General features: G+C 39.0%; 1 protein-coding gene across 8 annotated transcripts in view; it reads right to left on the reverse strand.

The window, feature by feature from the left end:
- Positions 1-19,221, reverse strand: part of LRP1B (LDL receptor related protein 1B) — a 669,756-nt gene that overhangs the window by 307,610 nt on the left and 342,925 nt on the right. For all 8 annotated transcript variants that reach the window (XR_005565475.1, XM_027748979.2, XM_027748987.2 and 5 more), the window contains 2 exons: positions 6,254-6,373; positions 3,872-4,000 (listed from right to left, as the gene is read on the reverse strand). Coding sequence is in view for 7 of the 8 variants with exons in the window: in XM_027748979.2 (XP_027604780.2) it covers positions 3,872-4,000; positions 6,254-6,373 (249 nt within the window). In the remaining variant the exon portion in view is untranslated. The remainder of the gene's footprint in view (positions 1-3,871; positions 4,001-6,253; positions 6,374-19,221) is intronic.

The raw sequence follows: 19,221 nt of genomic DNA on the forward strand, positions 1-19,221 counted from the left end.
CAGTGTTGCTCAGAAAAGGGCTGATTTCATAGTTATTTATATATATATATATATACAAAAATATTAAATGTTCCTGCAGAAATGTTTAAATTAACTTACTGCATAGCATAGTGCTGATGAAAAACAAAAAAGGAGATAATAAAGAAATCATGTATTCTCCCTCACAAAAGCTGCTTATTTGTTCCTCAAGAACAGAAGCTGAAAAGTTGAATGGACAGATCTAGGATGAGTTACAGTGAGCTGGCAGCAGCTTTTCAAATAACTGGACTTCATGTGTGTTATTTTTTCACAAGTTTTTTCTTTTCTTTCTTTTTTTTTTTTTCATTTTATGGGAAAGATAAGAAGTGAGTGGCTCTTTAATCCAGGGAAGTTTTATGATTCATCCTTCTTGATTAAAATGAAAGCATTTTCCTTTGAATTAAGTTTAAGATAGAGTAGTGGAAAAGATGAAAGACTTGCATTTCCCTCCTCCCTGATCTTGTCTAAAATACAGATCAATAAGTGATGCCACAACAAATCAGAAATGAAGGTGTTTTGCACTGCCAACAGACCTACTTCTCTGGAAGAAAAGCCTTAGAAATGCCAGCAAGTTGGGTTTTTTTCACACCACAATGATAGGAAAAGGATAAAATCCAGAATTCAGTGTTGACAAGCAGCTTAAATGCCCTTCTGCTGGGGTGTGCACTGTAAATCATAAGTACTTTGCTCCCACCAACACATGTATGGTATTAAAATCTGAAATAATATTGAGTAGTGCCGAATTAAATGCAGGCCAATTTTGTTTTGACATTATTTTAGATGTTTAGCCATAATATGCCCCACAAATGGGCTGTTTTATTTCTAAAGCCTCAAGACTTAGTTCTGTGAGATCATACAAGAAAACTGTGTTGTCAAATCAGTTTAAAAGCACTGAATTTTTTCTAAATACCCTGAAAAAAAGTTTCATTTAGTCATTTTCAGTTCATCCTGCTGTATCTCCATGACAAACATTTCTCACCACATGGCATTTTTCTCTACATAGGTTTTGGAGACATAAAGCATACCACGAACTTTTGGAAAACAGATGAATTTCATTTCCTCAGCTAAAGCTTCCCAATTCTGTCATTTGCTTCCCTGAAATACTCTTCTCATCACATGCAGACCTTGCAATATAGGCATAAAAACTTGGTAAACACAGAAGTTCTAAAACTCTGTTCAGCAAAGCTGCATTTTGTTTCATTTGCACCTTAGAAGAAGTCATTAACTTCTTCTTTATTCATAAAAGAAAACGCGGTTAAAAAGTCTGTAAAAAACTCCCAGCTGTTTTGATACCTATTTTACATCCTTCCCCAAAGGGACTCTGCAGCTAAAAGCTTCTGGCTCCAAAGGTATTTAATTGTGCTGTGGAAAAAAATGCAGAATTTAATGAGGGAGAAACCTCACCACCTTCAGAGGCGAGCGTGTGTCTGCCTGAAGGGCAGGAAAAAGCAGTTCTCGAGAACTTTGCTAATTGTACCAGAGCACATGGGGAGAGCTGGTTGGGTGGGGATGGGCTCTGAGGCCATGCAAGGGCTGAGGGAGACCTACAGGGTCACCACACTATCCCCTGACCCAGAACAGGGCTCCTCCAGACCCAAACAAGTGTCACCTGCTCAGCACCTTGTCTAACTGGGGCCGCCAGCACCTCCTACACCTCACTGCTCATAAATATTCTCCATCTGCAGAGTCAAAGGGTTGATGGTTTGCTGTTTGGGATTCTGTCGTGTGTAGGATCTCCATGAGGATGGCAATTTTCATTCTTAGCAGATCTGCTGTCATTAACAGTGAAAATTTTCCACACCTACACCTCTAGTGCTGCTTCTTGTCTTTCACAGCTTTTATACAGAGTAGAATATTTCTTGGCTCATTTTCTTCATTTGTTTGACAACTACTTTTGCCAAAAGTAGACAAAGCAGGGAACTTGCTCTTTCCACCCTTATTTTCTTTAGGTTGTTTAAGGAAAAAAGTTGATAATTTTTCTAAGTGCTGGGTTCTTGGTTTTTTTTTCCTTAGACACCCTTTTTTTCCTGATTCTGTTCTATTGATCCAAAGTTGCCCTGTCTGATGCTCCTCACTCGGTGTCATATCCCAGATGAAGCAATAATCCTGACCTAACCCTAACCCTACTTATACACATCTTCCCTCTGTGCAACGAGGTGCTATGGATTAATTTTTGACCTGTGATGTTTGGATTTTACATACTTTTCCCCAACCTATTTGTGCAGGGCCACGCTGCATTTTTGTCCCTGCTCAAACCTCATCCTATAGGAGAGAAACTTGTGAAAATTGGTTTGTATGACCAGGGAAATTATGACTGTAGCAGGGAGGGTATAGGAAAGTGATGTGCATCTGGCACATGGAAAATTCACCAATTTCCACCCTGTAAGTTGGGCCCAGTGAAGCAACACAAACTACTACAAGATCTTGCATAACTGTGCCATAAAAGCACCTTCATTACTCATCCAGGTTTCTTTATAACTTCTGTGTCCTATGAAATATTTGACCAAAATATAAATCATAATGATAATTTAGTCCAGCATTAATTCAAGTTAAAGTTGTGTTTACACACACATACACAAAAATAATGTAATGAGCAACACTCATGTCTGTACAACACCATGATCTTGGCTTGTATTGTCCTGCAATTTCTCATGAGTGGTGATTCCTTTCTGAAAATAACAGAAAAGGTGAAAAAACTAGGGTAAAATAAACATGATGAAGTAGTAAAAAGTACAGAGGGGTTCTCTGTTAATCTAATTCTTTTCATCAAGACACCAACAGTTCACTACAATGCTCAGTTGTTACCCAGCTTTATGGGTCTAAGAAGGGAAACTCCATGGCTCATCTCAAGCATCATGAGGTTTTCCTGAGCTAAAATTACATTATGAATATTCATGTAGTGGAGAAAGACGAATATTAAAGTATTTTTATATTGTAAAAGTACTTTGTAAGAGGACTTTCTTATCTCGTTTATCCACTTCACTGTGGACTTTTTTTAAAAAATGCTCAGCTATATTGTGTGGATCAAAACAGTACAAACAGTAAAATACCCTGTAACTCTCAGTGGTGCTCAGTCAAAACATATTTAGTAATGCTTTTTAGGTGAGCAAGCCTTAAAAAAGCCCAGTAGTCCTTCCTGTTTTCTGGTGGCAAAATAGCTACAAAAATGAAGACTCAAAAATGTATAAAAAACATGGCTTAAACTTGGGGCCTGAAGCATTGTGGATGTTGAATAATTCCTTAAGGAACTTTTTGGGGTTTTTAATATAAAAGCATTGTTAATTCAATATGCTGAATAAGAAAACACTGTGTAAAATATTGCCTCATTAAACACAATTGACTAATTTCCTCGGATTCCCAATTCGCTATAACTAATGAAAACATGCACTAAGCAACAAAAAGCCTTGTGTGAATATGTATATCATGAAATTCACCTCTTGGGATAATGCAAGGACAAAGCAATCTCATGTCTTTTTTTTTATCCTAAGGGTACAATTACCTCATGATCATTTCCCCTGTCTCCATTGTCTTCCCAGAGTAAACAGCCTTTATTGTTTGTGTGAGGAAAATCTTTGATTTATTTATGAACAGGGAAAATGGGAACTCTTCTAATCTTGGCTGAATTGAGTATTTCACTTTAATTAATAATAAACAGATAATAACTTCTAATATTGCCCTTGGAGTATTGTCTTAATAGGCAAAAAGTTTGTTCAAGGTTGTTGTGTGGCTTTTTTGTAGTAGAGTGAAGGAGAGTCCATCTCACCTGTGTTCGTTTTGTCTTTTCATATGAATCCTCCAGATAGGATCAAACCACAAAATATCTTCAGTAAGGTAAAAAGATGTTAAAACTTACTATTTTTGGCCTTGCAGGACTTGCTATCAGGCTGAAGTACATAACCCTCCACACAGCTGCAAGTGTATGATCCTTCTGTATTTACACACGTCTGGCTACAGCTCCCATACGTGTTACATTCATTCGTATCTAAAAGGACATTAACAACATCTTGTTTAGGGATTAGGAAAAAAAAAATTCAATAAAATTTAGAATTCTAAGAGACACATTTAAGCCATCAAGTAATTATGGTGTGATGCTCCATGTTTTCCCCTTCTCAAAATGTGATTTTATCAGGGATGTTGGCTGTTGAAATTACTCCAGTAACCAAACAAAAGGGTAGGAGTTTTCCAGTTTAATAGCTCTTAATTTTGAAAGATAAAACCTTCATCATTTCAAGTAGTATCCAAAGTCTCCCTCACATTAGGGAGACATTTGGGTCCTTGTTAGTACTAGAGACCACTACTTATCAGGGTTGATGAATGAAGCAACATTTCAAGAGAGGAAATAATTGATTATCATTCTCAACCTGTTTTTGCTGGCAATGTCTTATAGTTCCTTAAATGAACAGTCATCACTTCTACATTATGTTATCAACCACTACATCAAAAACTATATATTCCTCTCATAAATATAAAGAACAATTTTCTCAACTAGGGTATACAGGCATAATACCATAAAATCAAGATATGCTATTTAACAGTGGTTGAGAATTTAAGTAATAAATTGACATTCTAAAAAACTGCAGCTGAAATTATTTCTCGAGATATATTTTTAATCACAAAACATGACAACCATAGAGTGCAAGAGCTTACAATAAATTAAATTTATGAAGAATCTGGCTTAGTACTGTTAGTTGGAGAGAGGTGTGATTGGTAGTGAGCACATACATAAGGCAATAGAACTTTTAATAATATGATTATTAAAAGAGAAAAAAATAAAACAGGAAACAAATACCTGGATGGAAAATTAACAAGCAATATATTTCAAAAATCGAAAAGAACACCAGTTTCAGTCTACAATTAATTACACCAAAGTAACGTTCCCAGCTAAGTTGTGTGACCTTGGGAGTGTTCATTTATCAAATTCTAATCTAGGTGTGACTTTATGGGCGTGAGGTGAAACATGTTTTACAAGTTTTACAGACTCTCCTGGTAGCGAGGTCTGGAGAGAGAGCGGCTCACACAGAGGAGCTGTAGCTTGTCAGCCAGGGGAATGCTCCCCACCTCCTGCAGCCTGGCTGGGGATGCTTCCTTACAGTAACTTCAGAAGAGCTGGGGCACAGGAGCATCAAAGAGCCAGGAGGGAGGCCCTGACTCTCGTTTTGGGGGCACTCTTTCCCAATCCCTGCCCCACAAGCCCACACTCATTCATGACCAACACCTTTGAAGAAGGGTGAGGAAGCAGCTGTGCTGCCCTTGGGCAGAGCTGTGTGGCAGGAGGGCCTACCCCAATAAGACCTAAAATTCGATCAGGGAATGCAACCAGTGCAAGCCATCACACAGGTCAGGGAATGCAACCAGTGCAAGCCATCACACAGGTTCTCCGTGCTGAGTTACCGCTGGTGCCATGGTGCTGGCTTTGGTGTTGAATTATGCTAAAAACAGCCTGGTTCATCAAACTTAAAACACACATCCTGCTTTTTGAAGATGGATGTGACAGATAAATTGGTAGCTGGCCTGTAAATCTGTGACTAGCAGTCAATCACTTTTTACCACAGAAGTCCAGTCCCCATTCATACAGGCAGGTTCTTCTGACATAACCCTGCTAGGGCTTTATGTGTGGAGACTCCTGCCTTGCTCCTACCTTGGGTAGGGATGCCCTCCAGGGACACTCCCCGAGGCTGAGAGAAAGAGAGATCCCCACAAGCGTTGGCATGAGTGACTTACATCAAATCTCTACTTAATAATTATTCTTTTTTGCTAGCTTTAATATAATTGCTTCAATAATTGCTTCAATATAGTGCAGTGTCCTATCTTATACTACACTACTAGTAGTTTTAGCTTTCATATTGTGTAAATAGTTTTGATTAAGATCTTTTGTCTGATCATTTTTAATAATAAATGATTCATTTTATATAAATATTCTCATTTTTTCAATCATTAAAACCTGTGGGACAAAAGTGGTTCAATCACACCTCTGTAACTCCTTAAATTTAAATTGTTGACATAATCCAAGGCTAAGATGGGATTCAGCCACACCCGGATTCCTCTCTGAGAAGGAGTTTAGAAAGCAAAGGAGTCCTTTCTGCACCTTGTGACTCAGCAGCAGGACTTTTTTAATAAATTTTGTCTAAGCCATCCACTCCCTCCTGTAACAAGCTGGCAGCCCACCAATAGCTCCCTGCCCCTGACAGCCATCAGGATACCTGGATGTTAATGTTATAGGGAATTTCTTGTTTACCTGTGCAGCTTCTTCCATCACTGTTTGTTTCATATCCCTCCCCACAGTAACACCTGGTGCCATTCCTGGTAATGGCACATTTGTATTGGCAATTCATCTGTTGGCATTTGGGGAGCAGTTCTGTAAACAATAACAGAGCGAAATGTTACTAAATATTTTGATTATTCCTACATTGCAAATTTTAGAAACTTTTATATTTATATATTTAAGTGTACCACCACTATTTACATTAGCTGGAAATATAACACACACACACACTGTAAAATGCTCGTTATGAAAAAAAAAAATTGCATTTCAGCAAGTTAATAAATGAAAATCAGTGTTTTATTTCTATCGAAAGTTGCTCACAAGCTTATTATTGAGGTGTAGTGTTGCTCTGTTTAAACATCCATATTTGCACATCAGTCATTTTCAGTCAAAGCAATGATTTGGAATAAAAAAACCCACACCAATGCTGAAATGGTCAGATTTTAATTATAAAAAACAGCCAAGGTTATGAGAAAGGTTTCAACATCTCTGTATTTCCTATTCCTCATATCAATTGATTTTCTAACTTTTTAAAGCTTGTTTTGATTTACTGATAACCTTCACAGCGATCAATGGGAATACATTCTGCCTCAATAACATAACATTGGACATGTAATGCCAGATAAACTGTGGACATTATATATGTCATTACTGCTGATGTCCCTCATAGAACCTATTGCTTAAACACACATCATCAGCACACGGTATGATGCTAACAAACTGAAGAAATATTGTAGAACTATAGACTGTAATGTTTTCCAGCATGAAAGAGCACAAAACTAAACAAACCCCCCTCCAACACTTCTCAGCCCCAAGCTTTTTCACCCATTTCAATAATTTTGCCGATAAAAAAGCCAGTATTTTAATGAAAATTACTTTTCCCTCCAAGAAAATGAGAAAAGGATTGAGAAAAACAGCTCAAGGAGTTGCTCTGAGGATATTTTTCAAACCTGTATGCAGATGGATCAGAAAATAACCTGCAAATGGACAGAGAAAGTTTCTGCTACAGGGTTGGCTTTAAGTAACTGGGTATGACCTAAGGAAAAAGAGGAATCTGTATTTTAACATTTGGGCAGTTTTAATCTGTCTGATCATTATTCATCAAGTTCTACTTGGGAGTGGAATGAACATGAATATGAAGAAGAGTTTTTCTAAGCATCTGAGCCCTGGAGCTTCCATTCTGGAACAACTGCTGTCAAAATAAAGCTGAAATTTCGGGAGAAAAGTGGATGTGGCTGGCACCCAAAGTTACTACTTACTATAATGCAAATATTCTAAAAAGTATGTGGTTTCATACAATTATCTCAGGGCATTCCTTAGGATTCCGTGCACCACACAACCTACAGACTGCCTAGTGATTGATAAACCACACACTGTCTAAACATGCCCATTTTCCCAGTGGTTTGTGGTATATTTCTGAGCCTTTTTTGCCCCTGTGCACAGGAAGATAATATATTTTCTGGCCGTAGCTGCCTTTGTTAGTTTCCTGCCCCTAGTCCAGTCCTTAAATCTGCTTTGCCTTTCCAAGAACAAGTCCCACACAGAAAGTAAGTAAACCAAGGAACTTCCCTAAAGGCACCCTGAAATGGGGCTGCATGCTGAGATGTGGAGCTGGAGCCAGATGAGGTTTATTTTATTTTATTTTATCTGTTTATTTAATGTCTATCTGAACAAAATCAACATATATGTTTCATTTTATAAGCAAACGTGGATCAACAATCCTTTACAACCTATAATTTTCTTCCTCAAATATTTGTCTGATGCTGTACAGCCAGGAGCTCTTACTGCATGAGAACTATTTGACTCACAAACAGGACTTGGCTTGTTTGTACTCTTTCCATAATGGATGCAGACAGCCCACAGCTTAAACCAGGACAGCAGGACCTGCACACAGCCAGTAAAGCTGGAGAACAGCAACTGGCAAGTGAGATCCATTGAGGGAAAATTAATAAATAACAGTTCATATTTTTCACAAAAACTGTTTCATTTCATTGATTTAAAATTATTGCAGTGTCATGTGAGTGGCTTTTAACAACAAAATGGTTGCATTTTCCTTACAGTAAGTATTAAAAAATACTTCGACAAGGGCATTTAGTGATGGGACAAGAGGAATGGCTTTAAACTGAAAGAGGATAGGTTTAGATTAGATGTTGGGAAGAAATTCTTCACTGTGAGGGTGGTGAGGCCCTGGCACAGGTTGCCCAGAGAAGCTGTGGCTGTCCCATCCCTGCAAGTGTTCAAGGCCAAGTTGGATGGGGCTTGGAGCAACTTGGGATGGTGGAAGGTGCCCCTGCCCATGGCAGGGAGTGGAATGAGATGATCTTTAAGGTCATTTCCAACCCAAAACATTCTAGGATTCTATGACAGCTGAAGTGCTGTGGATAGAACAGGGCTTGTCTGAGGTCTACTCATACTTTCTTTTTCTACACAAGTCCTTAAATTCATTTTTTGGTGAATACTGTCTGATCCTGTTGATTAATTAATGAAATCATTACAAATTTGTTATCTCAAAAGACATATTTCATGGCCCACTGTCAAGAACAGAGAGAAAACCAAAATATCTTCTCTCATTTTAGCCATCTGAGAAAAGAATCAAGCTATCACTTGCCTGTAACATTGATACTGACTGGAGGTTAACAGCAGCCAGCCAGGAATTCTTCAAATCCACCAGACATCCCCACAAAACCATTTAAGAAGCCCTGTTGGCTGCCATATGCTTCTGACTTCAAAATAACAACTACCCACCCTGCCTCGCATTTTTCATCAGATTATTTCAACTGTATTTTGCTTTTTTATTGCCTGTGTGACAGTCACCTTCGGGCCCCAGAATATTTTTGATCTTTTACTAATCTGCAGGGGAATCCTTAAGTGGAAAATCAAAAAATACAATGTAGAGGGTAAAAAAATAGAATAGAGTAGAATAGAATAGAATAGAATAGGACTATTTCTTTTGGAAGGGACCTACAATGATCATCTAGTCCAACTGCCTGACCACTTCAGGACTGACCAAAATTTAGGGCATGTTATTAAGCAGCTGCCAAGTGCCTTTAATAAATAGAAAATTAAATAGTAAAATAGCAAATCTATTTTCTATTTTACTAGCTGTAATACAGATCCTGAAAACCTTTGGAAGAAAACAGGAGTTTGCTTGCCTCTGGCAATGTTTGAAATATTGAAGGACATGCTGTGGAAGAACAGTGTGTACGTTTGTGGATTGGTTAGATTTGTAACAGGTTTCTTGGGAAGCAAGGAGGAAAAGAAAAATCATGAAGCAGAGCACTGATATTTTTAACGCTCCAGATAGGACATTTAAAGAGATAAAAGCCAGGGACTGTCATTTCTTGTCCTTTCTAAAATTCCACACCCACTTTGGTCTCCCTTTCTCGACGACAAATGGTTTACAAAGTACACAGGCAGTGAGGAATGAGCATCACTGAGCTTTTATCACAGCCACAGAAACCTCTGAATTTGCCAAAGCAAGGTATTTTTGCTGCAAGATTTAAAGGAAGAAGCTGCACTGAAGGAAACAATAGGAGAGAGCTTTATAGCTCTCAAGCAGACCCACAGTTCAAGACAAGGAGCTGCAGAGCAAGCCATGAGGTTTGCAGAAATACAGGGTAGCAGAATAGCTGTGAGTGCCTTTAGGATGATCTATTTTCTCCAAGCCCAGGGAGTAGTGACAATTCATCCAGCTCTGATTTAGGTCAGTTTGTTCTGTGTTTTCTTTCTTCCACAGGAGACACGAAGGGCAGCATTTTTTACTTCCCCATGAATGAGCTTCTCTAAAGTTGTGCTCCACATCTACCACAAAAGCCACCCGGCTTTCTCAAAGGCACCCATGTCAATCTTATGCTTCCTGACTTTCATATTCCTCTAACTCCCAGGCATCCAGTCCCATGGGAGAGTAGTCAGTCAGGCAAAGGTGCTGCTGATCTCATCCCCCTAAAGTGATGCACCTTTGACAATGACTCAGAGGAGCTGTAAGCTTCCTGGACAAACTGCTCCCACAGGAATTCACAGTAATAAAATCCTGGTTTCGTTATTCCTTCTGTGTGCAATGAAATACACTGCTTATCATAGTTCATTCAAGATGAATGATGTAAGGAACTACCTTCTCTTGAATGGTTTTTTAATGAAAGGTTTTAAGCAATTGATCTCACTATCCTTTTTGTCAGTTCCTCCTGAGCTGACATGAGGTTCACAATAGGTTCACGCCAGGTTCTCATCCTCGGATGTTTTGGCTGTTTCTATTAAGAGGAAAAGCAGTTCAGCTGGCAGTTTCTTAATACTGAAAACTTTTTTTTTTTTGGCTCTTGGGCACTGTCGAACAATAGAACAGATTTACCAATATACCTGGGTTTTTTTGTCTTTCCTCTCAGGAAAGACAACCAAGGCCAGGTTGTCTGGGGGCCCTCCTGCTCAGGGTTCCTGAGCAAACTCATCTAGTGGAAGGTGTCCCTGCCCATGGAGGGGTGGGGTGGGTTGGAATGACGTGATCTTTAAGGTTTCTTCCAACCCAAACCCTTCTGAGACTCTATGATTCTGTATGATTATATGAAAGCACATGCAGCAAAATGTCATTATTTCTGAGCCACTTGCATGATAATAAAAACTTTGCCTGTAGCGGGTTCCCAATTATGTTTCCTAAGTACATCTGTAATGTATAAGTCCTGTCCTACTCTTTTTGTAATGACAACATATACTGGAGACTACCAACAATATTTACTCTGAATTAAAATTTACTGATTAGGTAATGTTGATAACCTGAAATAACACAGAGCTGTTGTAAATAAAAGAAACTGGTTGAAGTTTAATAGTTGGAAGTGTAAGATAATATACCACGGGAATAACATCAGAGTTTCTGTTGCCACTTCAGGGCTTTACAATTTGAAACAACAAAGGATCCTTGTCAAATAGTTCATCAGAGAGTGACTGTGAGCTACCAGTGCAGTGTTGTCTGGGAAAAAGGGAAACGCATCACTGAGAGCACTGGGGTAAGTATTTCCCATAGAGAAAGTGTGGATGTCAAGGCACGGGATGCTGGTGAGTGCTTCCCTTCCAGGAGGCAGCTGCTTGGAGCTCTGCACACCCTGATGGATATCTGGGGGATAAACTCAGATTTGAGCAGACTCAGAGAACAGCCTCAGGGATTAGCAGGGGAATGGAGAGCTGCAATCTGAGAGGAGACTGCAAGTTTTTGTGTTGATTGGTGCCAGGAGACGAAAATGAAGAGGAATTATGAGTGCTGTCTATGAATATATCAGAGGATCAACAGTGGGGAAAGAGACAATTTAAGCTAAAGGGCTACTGGCAGAAGTACAAATGAGTATAAATTGCCCATTAATAAATTCTGGCTGAAAATGAGAAGGTTCTTTGCTATTACCGTAATCAGGTTCTGGAACTCCTCTTTGAATGTGAACAACAGGGACAGAAAATAAGTGCATGTTTGACACGGATCATGATAGTTCTACAAAAAAAATAGCATATGGAAAGGCCTCTCGAATACCAGAAATCATTTTCATGACCCAGGAGGTTCCTTCTACTGTATTTCTCAAGCAACATACTACCTTGTGCTAAAACACGATTTTTGATTATGGAACTAAGATTAATCTTTTTTTTCCTTGTCTCTGAAACACTCCCAAAAGATAACTTAGGGGAGCTTGTTACTGAACTAATCTTCTAATTTTACTCAATGCATACTCTTTTTTTTTTTCCTCTTAAATATTCGTATTCTTTCTGGCAGCTTTGTGTTTCATAAATTTGCTTGATCTTATCACTGTGTTATTCAGTTTTTGTGATTCAATATTCATACGCTGATGTCTAGACTATTCTTATCACACATATGCTGTAAGCCTTCTTTTTCTTTTCTGGTTCATGTTCTGAGTTTTTGAAGTACAATCCTTTTACAGATTAGACTCTTTAATGTAATCTACACTTAGTTTTTTTGTTTGTTGTTATTGTTGATGTTAGAGACACAATATAAAGCTCTATGGTTTGCTACTCTGGTAGAAAAGGGTGGCTTGACTGATAGAATTCAATTGCTGTGTTGAAATAATGCGACATTATCTTACATTTGATGGTCATTTTATTAGTTTTGACTATCATGCCATAAGAAAAGAAAGACAAAACTGAAATGAACTTTGTCAGACACCTCAGCTCACAACTTTGTCATGGTAGATACACTCCTGGAAAAGAGAAATGGAAATCAGAGAGTTCATGACATTATAGTTCTGCTATGGGTCACCTCAGTCCAATTCAGCAGAGAAGCAGTAGGAGTCAAACTTTAAAAAAAAACTATGCAATATATGGCAGATGTTCACCACTTTACTTAAATCAGTGAGAAAGGAGGAAAACAATAACAAGGCAAGAAAAATAGATTGCTTTTTGCCCTTAGACAAGTGCTTAGGTGAATGTCCTCCACCTATTTTGTGTTTGCCGTGGCTGGCCCAGGTCAAGCTGCCGCCTCTGCCTCCTCACATCATCCAAGTCACTGCTGCTTCCCAACTTATGGCCAAGAGTCTTTAGAAAACACATGCCAAATGTTTTTTACTAGCTCCTAAAATAAACCATCCACTCAGAAAAATAAGCTAAAACTGAGATATGTTAAAGACTCAGACATTTACAGATAGGGTCTGCACCCCAACTGCCCCGCCCCAGGATCTGACAGCCAGCACAGGATTCCTGTATAATTCAGAGACTGGCTAACCAGAACCCAGAATGACAGCTTAAAACTCCGCATCCTGAACTCCTACAGCAAGCCAAAGCACATTTTAAGTCCTGGGTATAACCACAAGGCTTTTCCTTCACAGAGCTTAGATGTCTAAGCTGTGACTGATGTTGGGTAACTCCATTTCCTTAAACTCCTGAGGCTGGAGTGTTACAGTAATATTTCTAGGACAGAAGCAGAGAAAAGATGCTTGTGAATGGTGTTTTGTCCTGGATACCAGGCTGCTCCTGAATTTTCCATAAGATAGTTACTGGATAAAATGCATTAATAGATTGCTGTATTTCCACCCCTTTTCATTACTATAATCATCAGGCACCTGAGCCATACTCTAATGTGCACTCTCTGAGCCCACAAAACTCCCTTTTCCCCAAGAGTATTGATTCAACGGGAGAACTCCTGATGGAGTGACCAGTGAATTCTACGGTTGATGGGCCAAGAACACTCCCTAGGCTGAAAGCATACCTAAGGAATTGCTATGAGAACAACACTGTCAGATAAAAGCTGAGCACCAGCTTTTTGTCATATTATAAGAAAAAGTGGTCTTAACCATACAGTGTCAGAGCTCATCCCCATCAGTAGGTGTTTCCACAGTGGGAAACCTTGGTCTACAGCTCCAAGCCATGAAGAAAGTTTTATTTGGAATAGAGCACGAGGGGAATGCTTCTGAGCATGCTGGCATGTGGATTGTACTTCACATATTCTACCTGATGTATCCCAACCCTTTACTGTATCTTTCTACTCATCACTGTCTATGTGTTGGCAATTAGCTGCTGAACAACTTAATTTATTATTTTAAATAGACATTACAATGTATTTGTCCATTTTATGATTACAAGAAAATTACATATCTTGCTTAATCTGCCTGTCAGTCTGCTCAAAACCAGAAGTGTCTTACTGTGATTAGTGTTCAGGGAAAATGGGCACACCTTGCTGAGTAAAGTTCAGGCTGCTTGTGAGTAACAAGATATTATTTTGAAAAGAGATTTTTTTCTTTCTTTTTCTGTCATTTCTAACCTTATGAAGTAAGAGAGAAGAAGGAATGTTGCAGGAAAAAAAACAAAGCGCAAATAAGCAAATAGAATCTTCCAAAACCATACCCCATTCAGCTCTTCTTTTCAGATGTGAGCATATCCATCTTCAAAATATTACCTAACAGTATCTCCCTACCCAGTTCATGGATAAATTTATTTTTCAAGGATGTACTATTGAAATTTCTTCCTGCCTGAATCTTGACCTACAATATTTGGCTGAGCTTCAAAACAATTTGTGTTATGTGGTGTTCTTCAACCATAGCATCACAAAACACTTTAAAAGATGACATCAGCAGGTAGGAGTCATGTAGTGAAATATTAGCTTCACCTGTGGAAATGGCTCATTATTCTGACCTTTTGCTGTTTTAGTTACACCTTGGCTGCCATACAGAAGCATAAGCTAAAGAAAAGCTCACATGGGAAAATACAAACTGGATAAGTGATTTTATGACTGAAGAGAGTAATTTATCTGGGGTTTAACCTGGATACAAGATACATATTTAAAAGAATAGTTATCCTTCATATGAGAAGAATACACATTTATTTTAAATAAAGCAGTTTATAGTTTTAGGTATTTTCACGGTATTGAACATAGGCTTACTGAGGTACAGAGAATAATCACTAAATTAAGTGTGTCTAATGAGATACAAAACTTGATAATAATTGCACATGTCTATTAATAACCCAGAAATGAAAGTAGGGGCAAATAAAGTGTGTGAATGGTGATAACGACTGGTAGAATGGATAAACTACAGAAAAGTCCAGAAGTCAACAAGAGCAGATCACCTGGCCTTCTTAGTAGTCTGGACCTTGTTGTATAAAATGTATTTCCAGAATTAGCTCACGATTTCTAAGCCTTATAAGTAAATGTGCCTGAGGAATGCCTGGAGACAAAGCAGTAATTTGGTGGCAGGAGCAGAGCAAGGTCCGGTGTGAAAAAGGTTCAGTAATGTTTTGTGCAGGTAAAGGATGTTGGGAAGCCTCTCAAGGGAAGCTCTGAAAATCTAAATGTTTGAGGAGTCTGTCCCTGATGAGGCAGGTCCCCTCTCCTACGTTGTCCCACGCTAAGACTTGCACTTTGTCAGAGGTATGAACCCTAACTCCCTCACATCAAAAAATCTTTCTGGGATTCCCATTTGAGCTTAAGAAAACACTTGTTCACTGAGGGGGTGCCTGAACACCGGAACAGGTTGCCCAGACAGGTTGTCTATCCTTGGAGATACTCAAAACATGACTGGACATGGCTCTGGGAAACTTGTTAAGGTGACCCTCATTTCAGCAGAGTGTTCATCACTTAGATGGTCTTCAGAGGTCCCTGCCAACCTCAGGGATTTTTTGGACCCTACAGGCTGTCCCTTTCTTGCCAAGATCTGCTACCCATCTCTCCATCCTGAAAGGTACAGCAAGGAAGGGGCAGAACTAAATATCATCTCCAGAGGGCAGGTGGCAATGGAAGGAGAGTAAGGTCAAATGGAGAGCTGGGGAAGAGCTGTCCCTTCCTCTCCTTTCCCCTGGTGGTGGGAAGGCAGATTGGGCAGTGACTGCCCCCAGCAAAAGCTATCATTGCCTCCCTCTCCCAGCTCTCTTCTAACCCCTAACTTCCCTTCAGCAGTCACACAGCAGGCAGGACACAGGGTGCTGTTTACCCTCGTACAGTAAATCTCCACTTCTTCAGGCAAAGCATTCAGCATGTCACCTTCGAGACTATTGCACTAGTCAGCTATATACCTAGGCCATAAATAGAGCCAGCTCTTGTATCTCAATTCAACAAAAAGCAAAGTCACGCACAGGGGATGGGAAATGAATACTACGTTCACCAAATGAAGGAAAAAAAGGGATTGAAATTTCATAATCAACAGGCACACAAATGTAAACTCCCATATGGTGATGTTCTGTGCTATCCCACACATGCTGTTGTCAGACTGTACAGTTAACTTCTGGATGTGAAAAGCAGCAAGAGGAGGAGAAATATCACACAGACAGGACTGATATGCCACACTCATCTAGTTCTTGCACTGGTTATTGCTTAAAACTGAAAGCAACGGGAAGGTCTGAACATTGTAATGGGCTGTACAAGTGCTCCTCATGAGCTTTGGTGTGAGGTCAAGCAAATTAAGTAACAGAGACTTCTGTCCGAAAGAGTAATTTTAGAAGAGAAAATACATAAACTTTCTCTCTGATGAAACAATATCTTCCACTTCAACTCTTAAATATCACTTTGACCATCAAGTAAGTTCAATGATCTTGTTGACTCTCTTATTTATATACTCAGCCTTATTTCACATTCTGCTTATGGTATTTTTTAAAATTCTCAAACACACTGCGGTTGAATCTTTGCAACATTAATTTTTTAATAATGCTTTATACTCTTTTTGTAAAAACGTACATGTACGTGCACACATACCTAATTATCAATCTTTAAACATTTACTGAAGGCATTTAAAGTAGTCATCGTAGAAGTAATAATTTTAAGCATTTTTTTTAAATACGACAACCTCTAACTAAAAACTACTGAGGGAGTCTCAGAGTGCTCTGGAAACATTAGTAATTATTGAAGTCCTGCAGTGTTCTGTTGTAATAGTTACCCACTCCATAAGTAGTGTAAGTTCACCAGTGATGCACACTTATACACACAATTCTACTCAGCTCATCTGGCCACTGGATAACAAGGACTTCTAAGTGAAAAATTCGTACTTACTGTAGTATTATGCACGTTTTCCAGTTCTACTTATGGGAAGCCAGCTCATAGTATGGCATTCACTGTTCAAAGTCTCTCTTAAAACAGTCTCTTGTCAAGGACCGAGACACGTAATTTCCTCGTGAAGATCATCTCATTCAAAACCAACTGTTTTAAAGTCTGTCTACATTAGGCAATACAAAGTTCATATGAATTTATTGTATAGCATCATGCAACCCATGAACTAGGAAAAATCCCATCCAGCCCCCTAGACTTGTGTACGTCCAACTGGATTTCCCCGTGGATTATGAGGGGTTCATTCTGCAACCCATCCCTGTCTGTCAACTGAGGGTACCCCAAGGACAACCGGTCTTCTTATTAAAGACAGAGGCAAAGAAAGAATTAAGTACCTCACCCTTTTCCTCATCCCTTGTCACTGTTTTTCCCAGCATGGCCACAAGTGCCCTGTGGAGTTTCAGAGTTCACACGTGTAGAAGCCCCTGGACAATCAGACAATGTAAAGCAAGGAATTTGTGTGTTTTCACACATGGATTTATGCCAAGTGTCCAGTCCAATGGCCTAGTAATTGTGCCTTAATTGGATACAGCCTGGCAGTGGAAATGCCATGTTCCCTGTATGTGGAACACCAAGATGTCTTAGTCCTCTTCTGGAATGACAGTTTGCAGACATAAATGACAAGTGTAGACTCTCTCTTCATTCTGTTGCCTCAACTAGTGCTGTAGACATAACAGTGCAATAGAGCCGGGAAGGGTGTGGAAGTTTTAAAACATTCCAGAGAGGCCAAAAGATTATTAATTTTCTTTTCCTGATGCCAGGGGAAAAAAAAAAAAAAAAGAAAAAAAAAGAAAAAAAAAAAGGAAAATTAAAGGAAAAAATAAAAAAGCTGGCATCTTTATTTACTTTGCTCACTTCTCGGTTATGTGGAAAAACATAATTAAATCATTCTGAAATCACAAAAGACACCTATAATAGCTTTTCCCAACACCCAATTTCATGCTTCTTCATGGAAGTAGTACCTCAGAAATTGCTTCTCTTCATGATTACAACTTCACTTGACAGATAAAATCCTCAAAAAACTGCCAAGCAGAAACCTCCAGCTCATGAGGCAGTGCCTTCCTGGAAACTCAGCCAAGGACTTGGAATCAATTACATAAAGGGATTGAATAACAACAGATCCCAGAGAACCTAACTTGCAATTCAGTAACTGAACTTTGTTCGTGTGCAAACTAAACCCAGTGAAGGATAAGAGAGAAGACTTTAGGCTAGAAACGAAATAAAAACTGGTAGCAAGGGAAAATTATACTGGAAAAATAAAATTCTTATTCAATTCTCGATTCTTTTTTCCTGAGAGACAAACATACATACTTCTGAACCGTGGCAGGGGCTAGAATAAGTGATACGCTTCCTCACAAACAAATGTTCAGTCAGCTAAAGAGGCTGAACATTTAATTTTTTCTCTGCAGCAAGCAGGGTTGGATTGCAAATTGGTTTCTGGAGTGTGTTTGCCCCATTGGAAGTGCACAATTCTTGACAAATTCCAGTTGGAGTTGTATTTTGCTGCTGGTGTTTGGAAAGACTCACAATTGCCAACCCTCAAAGTAGTGTTGAAGTGGTTTCCTTAACAGCTCATCCATCAGGGTTGTTACAGAGAAGCCACGAAATAAGAACCCTCGAATCCTAAACTGTGATTCAGACCTACTCCCCCGATGTCTGGGATGACACACACTGTTTTATGTTTGGGGATTTGATGCCATCTCACCTTGCATCCAGCCAGGATTGCTCAGCAGCAGCTTTTCTGGAAGAACCAAATACACTTGGAGCACCAGCTGAAAACACGGACAGCAAGAACACTGCAAACTATGGGAACATTTGCTGCCATTTTGCCATGACTCATCTTTCCTCTTTGCTTTTCTTATCTTTTATCCAACTAACGAGCCTTTAGCCTTTGGCAACGTATAATTGATTCAGTGTGGCTGAGTTTGAAAACAACAGAAGCCCAAGAATTGCTTTTCATTCATTGCTTCTTTTAGCTCAAAGTCAGTGATCTACACAGTGCAGCAGCTCAAAGCTGTGCATCCTTATTGCTAGTGTCATAAGCACACAAAATATAATTAGGAAAGCTGAATTTTACTGAATATTTTACATAGGATGATGTAATTAGTTATTTTTTTAATTGTAAATTCCACAACTGTTGTTTCAGGACTTTTTTGCAAAGCCCTTGAAGCCTCTAGAGCCCAAAATAAAACCCTTCCCTTTAGCCCATCCTGTAAATTGAACAACTGGTGAGCAAAAAACTCCAGTGATGAATCTTGGAGTTTATATGGTCAGGTGACAGTTACTTATATTTTTATGTAGCTGTGGGTACCTTTGCATGTACGGGAAAAGAGAAATGCATTTTTTTCACAGGAGATGTCATTGACACATTTTACTAGAGGAGATAACATAAATAAATGTCATTGTCACATCCTGCCCCTTTACCTTCATT

This window comes from Pipra filicauda, unplaced genomic scaffold (genome assembly GCF_003945595.2).
Source record: "Pipra filicauda isolate LSUMZ 115617 unplaced genomic scaffold, ASM394559v2 scaffold47_size6085603_pilon, whole genome shotgun sequence".
NCBI classification, from domain to species: Eukaryota; Metazoa; Chordata; class Aves; order Passeriformes; family Pipridae; genus Pipra; species Pipra filicauda.